This window comes from Balearica regulorum, chromosome 2 (genome assembly GCF_011004875.1).
Source record: "Balearica regulorum gibbericeps isolate bBalReg1 chromosome 2, bBalReg1.pri, whole genome shotgun sequence".
Taxonomy (NCBI): Eukaryota; Metazoa; Chordata; class Aves; order Gruiformes; family Gruidae; genus Balearica; species Balearica regulorum.
Window position 1 is genome coordinate 165,166,703 of NC_046185.1, and position 13,822 is coordinate 165,180,524.

Sequence of the window (13,822 nt, forward strand, 5' to 3'; positions counted from 1 at the left end):
AATAAAAGCAGAGATACTTGTCAGTGGAGGGATGTTTCTCTAATGATCTGCGAAATAACAGTGCTTTGGAAATCCTCCACATCAAAGAAAAAAAAAAAAAAAAGAAAAAGGGAGGGGTGGTTCTTGCAGAGCCCCTCAAATTAATTTATAAAACACAGGTTCAAAACAGCAGCAAAAATAGAAACCTGCAAGAGTAGGTGATGATAGCTTCAGTCCAGGAACAAACAGACAAATCTGATGTGCTTCCATTATCCTAGTGTGGCATTTTTACAGAAAGACTTCAGATTTGGTTCTTATCATGCAAGATTTCAGGGCTGCAATGGCACTGAGGCTAGTTGGCAACCAAAATCCTTGCGGCTTGCCAAGTGACAGCCCTTGCTCATTGCCAAACCAAAGGGCACGGACAACCCCAGGCCAGAGAGGAGCCGTGGGATGGATGCCTCGGGGAGCCCCTGCAACCTCGTCCCTGGAACCACTCCGGACATCTCGCTCTCAGCTCTCTGGAGTGCCACACAAAAACTTCGTTATGTTCTTCCTCTGGCACCTACATGATACAGGAAATGCAAAAAGTTGGGGATTTGGGATGGAAGGGAAAAAGGAACCAAAAATGTTTGTTGGGGTGTGGATTTGGGAAGAATGCTTTCAAAAGTGAGCTATGGAAAAAAAGGCTCAAGTAACTTAAAACTGAGATATTTGACATTGATAGGTCAGTCAAATATGGAAATTACTGCCTGCAAATGACATTTAAATTATCCAGAGCATCTTCAAAATTTAGAAAGTTTTCCACTAAGGAAAAACAATTATATAATTAACAATTATAAAAAGCTTAGAGATGTTAAGCTCTAAACTGAGGAACCCTGAGAGGTTTGAAATTTCATACTAGACTCCCCAAGACAAACAAGCTGAATTCTTGTATTAACTGCACAGTGCTTGACCGGCGTCCAGCACTACCTTCACAAACCGCGCAGGATAGGATTAAAGCCATCGACAACGTAACAAGCGGCAATAGTCAGCTCACGCTCCAGCTGTTACTCGTGCAAAAACCAGCAGTTCCAGCCCAGGCGACTGCCAGCCTCGCACCACGAATCTGTGTTACCAAGGGGAATCTCCCTCGTGCTTCTGAGCTATATGAAGTGTGGACGATTATATACAGAACGGAAGGGATCCTGTGAAGAGCAGCTGACAGTGCAAATTAAAAAAAAAAAAAAGCAAGGGTTCGCAATATATCAGAACATATAGCCACGCTGTCTCTGTGAAATTCCAGAATATAGAGTTTCCATATACCTAATTTTACCTAAATTATTCTCATCAGGGGGGAGGGGGTGGTAGAGAATCAAGATCACCCATTTGCAAAGCACATTGTCCTTCAGAGCCTTCTGGGACATTCAGCATGAAGGGGTTCTGTTCCTGTTTACAGCTTCTTCCAAGCTCAATGTCAAAAAAACCAGATCTGGTTTGGTAAAATAATTTAGTCTGAGAAACAGGCCACATTCATCAAGACTTTGCCCCCCAGTAGTGCTGTGTGAAGCGATGGGTACAACTTGGTGAAAATACTAAGTATTACCCTTCATTTTCAACTATTTGACACAATTCTACATTTTCAGAAGTCAGCTCCATGTGTGACCTTGCATCCAGATCAAAAGATATTCCTCAGACCCAAGCACAACAAATGCCAACCAAAACTGCCCGTTCCTCTTCCGCAGAATTTGCTGAAGTAATAAACCCAGTCACATAAAACATGAAGAATTTTAATTTTTGTAACTGCGTTAAAGCAGAACACGTACCATGTTTTTTCGAGGCAGAATTACCCAAACCAAACTCATCTCACATGGAGAACAGCAGCTGATAAATAGTGTGAGCTGAACTAAACAAAACAAGAAGCTGCAACTATTTATTAGGGACATACATACAACACGGTTTATTATTTAAATAAAAGGAATCAAATCACATACATAAAAATACTAGAAAATTACACTGGCCATGATTTATTACAGAATTCTCATACTTCCGAGACTTTCATACATGTAACACAAACCTTACAATCTCTTCTGACCGTTGTACCTTTTGCTTAGTAGAAGCCGCGTGTCAGTGTGCACAGTTTGCCTGAAGCTACTTTACACAAGTGAACATAACCCAGCCACAAGGCATCCCGGTGTTCCACAGAAAACAACTAACAGGAGGAAAAAAAAAAAAAAAAAGAGGAAAAAAACCACATGAAATTCACAAGTTAAGTGAACCAACACCCTGTAATATCAAAGTACATCCCAAAGAGATCTGTGAAGTATAATTAAAGAATGTTACACAAGAGGTAGAAGTAAGATTTTTGCAGCGTTCAAACATCCACAGTTGTTTTACAGAAAAATAAGCCTAAACTGATTAATGATTAAAATATTGTATAATCAACAATTGGCTTTTTTTTTTAAGCTAAATTATACTTTCACATATTTCTGTTGGGCGTACTGAATGGATCAACTCACAAAATCCTCCTTCGGTAATATTTCACTAGCAGTGTAAAATTTGCTATTAAGTAAATGAGTTTGACCAACAAACATGTAAAAGATATACTTCAGACACCAAATAGTATATTAAAATATAGACACTATTAATCTTTGTATATCTGTCATAAAAATAAAAGGAAACTTATTTTTCCCATATATATTGGAAATAGCCTAATTCTGTGAAAAAAACTATGCTCATTAAGTTATTACTGTGCATAAACAAGTTTTAAATTGGTTGTACTTTATACAGTAAAAAAATGTAAAGCAATCTTTGTCTGGCAATGATTTTAAGTTGACTCTGATTTATCCTTTCTCTCTAACAAGCTTTGTACACACTATATGCAAATATTTTCCTTTTTATAGCTCATTTGGCAAACAAGCAAACAGGATTTATAGCTCCAGTTCCTCAATTACTTTTTTAAAGTTGCTCCTAACCTGATACATTTTCAATCTCTAACAGCACAGACTACATACATTAAATGCATCTTTTTTTTTTTTTTTTTGCACCTTTGATTACAGTATTGCTAATGAAGAAAAATAAGGACCTTCAATTCTATATAAAGAATTAGAAAGCAGTATCTACCAAAAAAATAAGAGATGCCTGATTTCTATATAATGTTCTACACAACAAAAAGTGCTGGTGACCGAGATGGATAAACTGCACAGGAAATAAATCAAGCACTTAGTACAGTTAAGGCTATATTTCCATTGAAGCAGATCAGGATAAAACAAGGTGCAAAATTCTCAGAAACCCACAAATTCATTTCAGCCAAAGTTTCTGCAGTAGGTACGTTCCTCAGCTCTAAAAGAAAGCAAAATTATGCTGCTAATTCCAAGTTGTCAGTGTAGTGAAAAACCTTATAGAAAAGGTTGGGAACACATCCTTCTGGAGTTTCTTGGTAACAAATGTTCAAGGTGAACTACTAAGCTCATATTTACAAAGAGCCTACTTAACTTGAGATACCATGCCAGTAAAGCAAAGCAGCCAGATAAGGGCAAAAATCTGTTAAAGCTGCTGGCTTCAATGGAAGCAGGACCACACTCATCTCTTCAGTAGCCTAACTGCAAATGCACCTATTTAAAAAAAAAAAAAAAAAGATATATTTGAAAGTCAATTGCTCTCATTCACTGATGTACAGTATTCCCTGTTCTTGTTCAATATAACATTTTCTTGAAGAGATACTTAATCAGGAACTCAAGTTTTTCCACTTTAATGACTATTAGAAAAAAAAAAATCTATAGAAGACTGTGGCCATAAAGTAGAGTTGTAAAACTAAATTTGAAATTAAGATCATGTATACTGTCAAAGCAATAGAGTTACAAGAAACAACCCCCCCCCACACCCTCTGCTTTCGGTTGCTCCAACATGCAGCATTTTGACATCACAGCTCCCAAGCAGAGAACTGGGGAGGAAAAAAAATAATTAAAAAAAAAAATCACCTTTCAGAGCAGGTAGCAGTATAACTTCTAGAAAAATACATATAGGCTTATGGTCTGTTTGTTGCATAATCTTTACAGCATTTAAACAAAAAAAATTCAACTTCCTACAGAATTAGAGCTATGACCGTATAAATTACATATCTGAGAATATTATACTGAGCAAAGCTGAAGGCTGTCACTTGAGGAAGAACAGATTTAAAAACCAAACAGTTCAATGGAAGCTTTATGCTAAGACTCCTTGCCATTTGTCATTTTAAGTCTGAAAAAGCTGAGCTTAAATCCTACTTCGTCCTCTTCCCTTACAGACAGCAGTTGAGAGGCAAGAGGTGGTGACCATACCCTGCTGGTTTGAACCAGCTGTTCCCAAGCCCTGTTCTAGCCCCTCAAGCTCGTACACAGCTCGATTCCATACGATTAAAACATACAAGGGTGGAAGGATGGCTACCAGAGTGGGACAAGAACAAGCCAACTCTGCCACAAGTCTCAGCAGTTGAATCCTGACAGCACACGTGAGCAGCTGATGGGGAAAAGGGAAACAGCTAAAGGAAGGAAAGACGACTGGCCCCTCAGACTCACACCCTTCTGGCCACAGGAGCCACAAAGAGGAGTGACCCTGTCCATTGGAAGGAGGGTTTCCTGTGGCTCAGTGTTTCCTTCCTTCTTGTAGCTCCCCTTTCCTTATCTCCCCAGAGAGAATGGGAGAAGGCCTGGGTAGCAGATAAACATAACCCCAGGAAGCTGTGCTCATGGTCACTTCTGGAAAAGTGCATAGGCCTAAAGCTAGGAGGCCTTCCACAAAATTCTGGAGTGTCTGGCCAGCAAGTTACTCAAAGCCTCCCACATGCATAATCTCTATCTTCTACTATTCATTTACTTCACCAAAGAGAAAAGGTAGCAGGAATAATAAGAGACTTATTATGAAGACGAGAGCATCAGCTTCCAAGCTGTAAGGCAAATCATTTCCAAATTATATGTATTCAGGTACAGACAAAAAAATTAGTAGCAGTGGTAAATACAAAGAGCAAAGAAGAATATTCAGTCTGGAAAGAAAAAAAACAACAGTAGCAGTAGTTTGGGAACTAATAGTCTTAGACACACTGCTGAAAAGGCCACAGCAAGACAAGTACCACAAACCTAGCCAATCTCCCTGTATGGTCTTCTAATAAAAATAATGACAAACTAATACCAATTTCTTCGTTTCAGTTTATAGATACTATCAGATTGACTTAATTGCCAGAGGGACCTGTGTGTAGAGAAGTAAAGCAGAGATACCAGACCTACAACCAGAAAATAAAAAGTTCTTACTCTGATGCTGGCCCCTCTTCTGGGAATCAAGAAGGCTGAATCACCAGAAGCCCCAGTTATTTATACAGAATACAGAAATAATTTTATTTCTTAAATATGCGTTGTATTGGACTACCTATTTTGGATTTTAAAGCATTAAAGAGTCACTACCAACTATCAAAACACACACTCTGATAATAATCTTGACTGGAGAAGTACTCTTAAGTATCCTGTTTTCTTCAACTGGAGCAATCCAGTACCACTGCTACCATGACTAGCTACAACCCCATCTTCTTCACCTCATTCAAAAATTTAAACTGCATAAATTGAAACAGAAAAAAAAGACAACAATTAAATCTCAACAAAACTGGGTGTGGGAGAAGGAGGGAATAAACTAAATTTTACCTGATTGCTCCACAAATCAGGGCAGGGGGTGGAAATTCAAAAAGTCAAACCCAACGCCAAACCAAAAACACCTCTCTGGCCTAAGTGTGACCTAATACCTTAACTCTGGCTCCACCGAAGTCAATAAAATGTGAATATAATTAGTCCCTAATCCCAGAAGCATTATACTTATTCATACCAAAAATTCAGTGCAATACTTACAGAATTTGTACACTGTTGCCAAATTAAATACTAGGCAGCTAGAAATATTTTATGACTATAACAGAGCTGCAACTCCAGGTGGTTATTTTACAAAATACAGTGTTTTTTCCCCCTGAAATATAAAAGGGCGTGTAATAAAGCAACAGAACTGAAACATTCTGAATGGAATTTTGTCTTCATAGGTCTAAAGCTGTCCATAAGCAAATAATTTAAAGAAGTGGGGACAAAGTCATTTTGATATGAAGAACCAGAGTTGTTATGAAGAAAAGAGAGCAAGGTAAAATGAAATACGACCACGTGCTGCTCGCATTTGTAGGGCATGACAAGGAAAATCTGATACTAACACATTTGACCCATGGCGACTCTCCACAGCTATGGCGCTTTACGCTTGTTAAAGAACCCGTAACTGGGCGGTCTAACAGTGTGCAAGAACAACACTAACAGCGTATGCTAACTGTTATAGTCAAATGCAGTCACAATGTAACCCTTTTTAAATGCATTTTTAAACTGCAGTTGAAAACAGAAGCGAGCATACAGTTATTTACCATTGTTGAAAAATGAGACTGTTAAAGGCACATTAACTATATTATGAACCAATTAAGACCACATTCCTTCACAATAATAAACAACACGTGAAGCAATACAATAAGGACCTACTATGCCCTATACGTTCACCACTACAAAACAATCCTGCAGGACTACAGTTGTTCTGTAAACAGAAAAGCTGATCAAGACTTTCAAATTCTGATTTCCTGTCAACACGCTAATCATAATTAAACCCCAAAATTATTAACTGAAATACTGCAGACTCCACTTTTTAAACCATGGAGTATAGTTAATTAGTTTCACAAACACAAATTTAACCTTCTTAAATTAGCTTGTGCAAATAAATTGCACATGCACACAGAGAAAACACTCACACTAAAAATAACTCTCTCCACTACCTGATTTTTAGGCTAAGGCTGAAAATATTCTTTTAAGTTGAATTCACTTTCTTCAGGGGAAAAAAAAAATATCTTGCTATACTAAGATTCTGATTTCCATTAAACTCTTGCTTTTAAGCTTTATTCAGTGGATTACAGTGAGGCTTGTTTAACTTTTGCCTCCAAAGGTATGTAGCTACTGCCTCATCACAGTTATCGATGGTACTATGGAGACTACATCTGCTCTAGAAACATCCACAGATCCAAAACTACAGAACGGCATCTGGAACATTTTGCAAGTACATATATATACGGAAACAATTATATATTTATCCACAATATGTCAAATTCAACATTGAACGCTATGGAACATAAAAACCTTCATTTTTGTCTTTCAAACCTTGCTCATATCCCCAACTTAATTCACTTTTAAAGAACCGCTCTCCAAAGCCATTCATTACTACACTGATACCTAAGAAGCTTAGTTGGTTATCAGTACACGTTAAGAGATCGTGTAACAGTAAGACAGTTGTTAAAGCATTAAAACATTTATAAGTGCCGTAAGAACAAAACGTGAATTACTCATTCTTTTCTAATTCTCACCCTGAACATTCACACCAATACATAACACTTCTGATTGTCTAAGCCACAGAATGGAGACTAGTTAACAGCAATTAAATATATTAAATCTTCCATGCGAAAAATTAATCAGTTAAACAGCTTTGGTAACCTAGTATACAGTTAGCTTTGTGTAAATATTTTGCAAACATCCTTCCCACAAAAAAATCCCTATATACCATGTGTATATTTATATAATAATATACATATTTCCTGAGTAAATCGTTAAATCGGATTATTCGGAAGATTTGGCAAAATATCCAACTTTATATTACTAAAATAGAATTTTAAATAAACATTCAATAAACACATTAAAATAAATATGGAATGTTTCTGAAAATTATAGTACCATGAACTTACATTAACAAACAATAATTTTTAATTAAGTGCATACTATGTTAGATAGTTACTGTTTTTTAACCCACTGAGGAATCAATAAATCTAATTTCTAATCCTGAGTGACAATTTTGTATCACCTGCTAATGTGTACTTCAATGCAGTCCTTACTGCAAATCTACAAAATCCTTTTTTTCTTAAATGGAAAATTTTAAATGGAACATGCTATAGAAAGGTTTAGCTAAAAACTGAATTGGCAGCACAACTGCTGAAGCATCTCGCACAACCAACATTAAACACTGATGATTCTTGTCAAACTGTTAGCGGTGACCTGAATGACCTGACTCCCTGTCACAAAAACAATACAAGAGTGTGGATTGCTCTGTACAGCGTGACGGGATGCAAACTACTTAGTGATCGCTTTGGCACTTAAAAGAACTATATAATGGTGCAAAAAAATCCTGAACAATTATATCTATTTTTTAAAGTATGCTAAATTGTATCATTAACAAAAAAGAGATAATTAAGTTGTACCACATCTGGTTTCTCAGGTCATGGCTTGACTCACAGCTGATACACAGCTTTGGATAAGCACACAAGGGAAATGCTCAGCTATTGTTTAGTTCCTCTTAATAGTAAAACTCTTATGTAGCAGACATTGCAATATCAGCAATATTAAAATTGCATTAACACTATTACAAGATGTGTCTCTCAACACTGGAATCACAGTAATAGAATTGCAGCACTGATCAATTGTTTTAACTCTTTTGCTTTTTGATAACCTATCAATACCACCTTCCATGGTTCTAGGCAGGACGCTTTGCCCTTCCCTCCCAGGCCTCAGCCTCTGTCTCCCTTTTGTTATCATTATTATTATTATTATTAGCTATTATTCCAGAATCCTCATGGGTTCCTCAGGGTTTTCGTTTTTGCTTCCTTTGTTTTCATGCTCCATGCTGCTTTTTTCTTGTGTGCTTGTGTTTGGAGGATAGAGCTCTTGCAGTGCCCTTTCAACAACTTCTTCTTTTACTGGACTGCTTGAAGAGGTTCTTGGCAAAGTCATCTGTAACGCACACCATAAAGCGGTACGAGCCTTGCGTGTGGAAGTAGCCAACTCTCTAATGGCAGCTGCCAGAGCCAGAACATCTACAACAGAAAACCACGTTGCAGGTTAAACTAGTATACAAGCCTGGTAATATTAATACATTAAAAAATTCTGTAAATTTGTTCAACCCATCACCAGAACACAAAGTTTGCTCAAGAAACAGCTAACGCTGTACCCTGGTACGGCACTGGTTGAATTCCATCAGTTAGCATTCTTCTCTTGCAAATGACAGCTATAACATCTCACACTAATATCAACCGCAATTGTGTCCAAAATTCAGTGGCATAATCATCAGGCCTGCAATATACCAATTAAGCCCATTTAATTAATGTTATCAGAGGGAACTATCTACAGTGATACTCATCAAGTACGTTTAGTAAAACTACCTACTCTATGCCAGCCAGACAAGCACGATGCAATTCTTTCATCCTGTTTTCCTTGCAGCGGCACTGATACCCAGCCAACCTCACACTGAGAAAAAGGCTCACTGCCGACCTTTGGATATACAATCACCCACGGCAGAACTCAAACACCCATGCATCTCACAGCGGAAAACAGACAAAAGGCTTTTCTATATGTGATTTAGATTGCGCTTAGACACTCAACAGCAGCGCAGCTCTTCATTAAACATAACTATGCTGCAGATATTACCATTAATCATAAAAATGAACTGCAAATTTTCTAACTACAAGTACAATACAATGATGGTTCGAATAATGCTTCCATACACTTTTACTATAAAGTGTTATCAAAAACATGGTTTGTGGGATTATTTTTTTTTTGTAAGATGATGACTACCTGCTTCCTGGCTTATGCTTAGGGCTAATGTCACATTACACAATTTTAGGAGTAATTTTAGAAGTTGGTTTGCTTATAGGACTATTATTTTTAAGGATATGACATCATTAAGAAGGTGCTTGAGACTTAACCTGTGAAAGCAAAACATTTTGACTCTCTTTACAGTTTATCTTTCCCTTCTTAGAAGGAAGGGCAATCCCATACACATTGCTGGAAGCCAAAAGAAGCCCACACAGTCAGCTTCACTGCAGGAAAAAAAGACAGTATCAGACAGTGCTAAGTAAGGACCCAAAAGAGGATGGGGGTGAGGCAGGGGAAGTGCATTCCTCTTTGGGAATTGTGTTCTGAGACACAGGTATTTTCTGAAGAAAAATAACATGATCTTGACCTCCAACCCCCAGATTCCTATATGTATCAGCTGTATGATCGTTATACTGAATAGCAAGTCATCACTTACACTATGCTATTAGAAAGGAATGCAATTTGTCCTAGCTTTGCATTCTACATTCTGCATTCTACAGAAGCACGTACAACTGCAACAAATTGTTCCGGCTTTACTTCAACAGAAGTTGGGAATTGTAAAATGCGATTTCTGGTGATTCAGATGAGGTAGACACAATTGATTAAGACAGCACCAACACTTTTTTTTTTTTTAAACTTTATAAGCTGAAAAGAAAGACTAGCAATATCACTAAAAATTCAACTTGTTTAAAGACAAGTGCATTTTTACATTTAGGGGAACTACTTATGGTTATATACTATCACTGAACAGTTTTTACAGTTCTCTTAAGAGGATAATGTTCCAGAGTGTTTAAACTAGTAACAGAAAAAGAGGAAAGAAAAAAGTTCTCAATGTAATTTAAAGTCTTTTAAAGAGTGATAGGTTTAGATTTACAAACTTTTTTTGTTGAAATTACAATAATTGTTGCATATTTCACATGGCATATTTGCACAATTAAATCTTTGAAGAAACTTTTAGAACTACAGACATGGAAAACGGTTACCTTTCTCATTATTATAACGTGGTGCTCCTTGTCTCTGTGGATTAGCAGCATTAACAATCTCATCCTTCCGCCTCGCCTGTGTAATGTGAATGGCTTCCATATGGTGTTCCAATGTAGTCGATATGTTACTGTGTACAGGGGTACCACGAAGCCTTTCCATTTTTCCTATTAACGTGAGCACCTGTCAGATACATTGAAAACACCAAAACTGTTAAGTACTTATAAGCCTCCATTAAACAAAGAAATATAAAGTCAAAGAAATGCAGGAATGAAGCTCACTAGACAGTATTTCAAGAAAGCTTACCCTGGCTTGTTCTCGTAACTGGTCAACAATCAAACGATCAACTCGTGACGGGTTAGCAGGAAGTCGGGACACAGGAGTGTTATTTGAGCTAGATATGCGCTTTCCTGGAAAGTTTCTTGCAAGGTCAGCTTCAGTCTGGAGGGGAAATAAATAGCCATGGTAGATGTTTGAAATTAGTACAATATCACAACCCATACTTTTGGAGCTGTTTAGAATTTTCAAATACATTAGAAATGTGCTTTACTTCTGACTGCATTTACAGAAAAAACATTCCCAAATATCTGTCTAGATGTACAACCAGATCTGTGAAAATAAGAATACTTCTTTAATTCAGCTCTGGCTCAGTGTACAATGCTCAGTAGCAACATTCATAACCAAAGCCGTACAACTTTATTTTAACCAATCTTGGACACAGACCTAGGCAAAGAAATTCTTGTACAGTACCCCAGAAATTTAAACTGTATGCCTCTCACTGCATCTCTCAAATGTCACATATTATGATTATTAACAAAAGAAACAGGTGATCACACCAACATAAACCGTATCTGAAGTGCATCAGGATTAAGCCAGATTTAACCATAAACTGGTATCAAATCTGAAAAAGTCATCAACACAGCTGCCAAACTCCCTCTTAAGAAAGGAACTGGTCAAACTACTACACAATGAAGGCAGTGACTAAACATCACCAAACCTATTTTTGGATAGGAACTTCTCACACTTGGAATAAAAAAAAAAAAGACACAACTAGCAGCTGATTCCCTATCTTGTTCTTTCTTCAGTGGATTTAGGCGAAAAGATTAGGTACCACGCTGCAGTTCAAGGCAAGGTTAAGTCTACATTCATACTATGTACACTCATACTGAAAATATGTGAAGTTCTTTTTGCTTTACTGACACATCCATACTATTTAGTCTCTGCCCTCACCTAACATGAATTACAAGAGCTGACTGACTCCATTTGCATTCATCTCAGAAGCCTGAAAGACATTCAGAAAAAAAAAATGGATGGAGAAAGGGTCATGAATTCATGTAACGACACCAGGTATTTAAGAATTACAACTATTAAGCAATTTGCAGTACTAATCTATATGTACATTTAATATTGCAGGTAATTCCAAACAGACAATTTGTAGAACTTTTTTGAATGAGAAATCCCTGGCAAAGTGAGATTTATGAGGTAACCTCCTTTGAACTCCAAAGCAGCTGCACTGCACCAGGTTTCTGAGAGCTGAAGGGGCTGACTGATTAGACAAGACAGAATTAAATGCAAGTCCTGCTGGGGGGAAGTTTCTGTCTACACTCAAGGAATTCACATAGGGCATGAATATCAAAAAGGTGATGATGTCAAAAGAAAATCCCTTCCTACATATATACATACAGGTGAGCAATATGTACACTGTAAGCTAAACAACAGTAAGGCAGAGGCCTTGGCACTGTCCTGGGATGGTTCAGGCTGTTAGGACTGTAAACACAGTTTCTGCGAGTTTTAACCCCTGCTAACTAGCATCCTCCCAAACTGTACCTACAACCAGGGATTAACACAGTCCAGGCACATTCCTGTCAGGCATTCGGGATGCAGTCATCCTCTTTTGAGGAATAAGTATTTTGGTTGTAGGAATGTGAGCCACGCTATGGCAACTGGTTTGTGGGACTGCGAACAGTTTATACTTGTAAATAAAGCTATCTGCAGGTGTAGTCTGTAACCACAAAAATCAAAGACAGAGAGTCTGCAATGCTGAGTAGATCACTAGGATAAAATCAGATCACTTAGAATGAACCAGATCAAGTTCAACCATTAAATCCCTTTATTAAGAACACTACATGAGGATAAACATTCCTCCTTTAATGATGAAAAACACAAAAAACATGAGATAAAAAATTCCTATGATTCAGCCTTCCCAAATGACTTAATTGACCCTCCTGCATGAGCAGGTTTGGAACAACCTTCTCTGCCACAACAGAAAGCAGAAGAGCTTCTTTCTGAAAACACTGTTGTCTCAGACACACTGGAGCAAGAATCATCACCCTTTCTCACTTGCAGAGAATTCCTAGAAGACTGGACAGGCAGAAAGGAGTCTTGTTTAAAGGCATCAGGGACCAAACAATATAGGCAGTTCCAAAAGTCTACTAGCAAGGTCTCACAGTTGATGCTGGAAAGAAAAAGGTGCTCTCCAGAGATCTAGTTTGGTCAGATACCTGTCTTTCTATCCAATGACCAAGAGTCTTCTCCAACATGGAAGAAGCAGACAGGCATTCAGTGTATTATTAGGATCACGGATTATGGACAGCCTGGCTTCCAAGACCTGGCATGGAGTTCAGAGATTTGACTCTTCCTGGGAAAGCATTTCCTGCTCCTTTTGAGCTCAGAGCTTTCATTCCCAAGTGTAACACACTTATCAGTAGTGTGATTCTTTCAGACAACATTTCTTAGCAAGAGAGTCTCGGGCAGGTAAGTGACTGTAACAAGAAGAGTATAAACCAAAACTTCCTTTGGGACAAGTCACATCCACTGCTGACACTGTATGTTTTCTCTACAGCCATGTACAGGGTGATCAGGATTATTTTCTTTCTTTTTGCTAAACCAAAAATTTAGTAAAACAGGAAACAAAAATTTAGTAAAACAGGAAACATACCCCCCAAAAAAACCCCAAACAAACAAAACCCAACAAAAAAACCCCAAAACACAACAAACATTTCTCTCCTTAACTGTGCAGTGAAAAGGAGACCCTGGCTTTATAATACTTAAGTTAAAGATTTAGTTAGAGAGAAGGAGTATTGGACAAGAAAAGAGATCGATCTAACCAAACTGCGCAATATGAACATTTAGAGCATTAAGGTGCATAAAATGCCAGCACTTTAAGAACCACCTGTAGTAGTGAGGGCCCTGGTATATCATCATATATGGCT

The 13,822-nt window shown here is 37.7% G+C and overlaps 1 protein-coding gene across 8 annotated transcripts in view; it reads right to left on the reverse strand.

The window, feature by feature from the left end:
* Window positions 1–1,877: 1,877 nt before the first annotated feature.
* Window positions 1,878–13,822, reverse strand: part of LOC104636641 (meiosis-specific coiled-coil domain-containing protein MEIOC) — a 37,001-nt gene continuing 25,056 nt past the window's right edge. For all 8 annotated transcript variants that reach the window (XM_075746841.1, XM_075746840.1, XM_075746842.1 and 5 more), the window contains 3 exons: window positions 10,917–11,051; window positions 10,613–10,793; window positions 1,878–8,851 (listed from right to left, as the gene is read on the reverse strand). In XM_075746841.1, coding sequence (XP_075602956.1) covers window positions 8,595–8,851; window positions 10,613–10,793; window positions 10,917–11,051 — 573 coding nt within the window. In that variant the 3' untranslated portion in view covers window positions 1,878–8,594. The remainder of the gene's footprint in view (window positions 8,852–10,612; window positions 10,794–10,916; window positions 11,052–13,822) is intronic.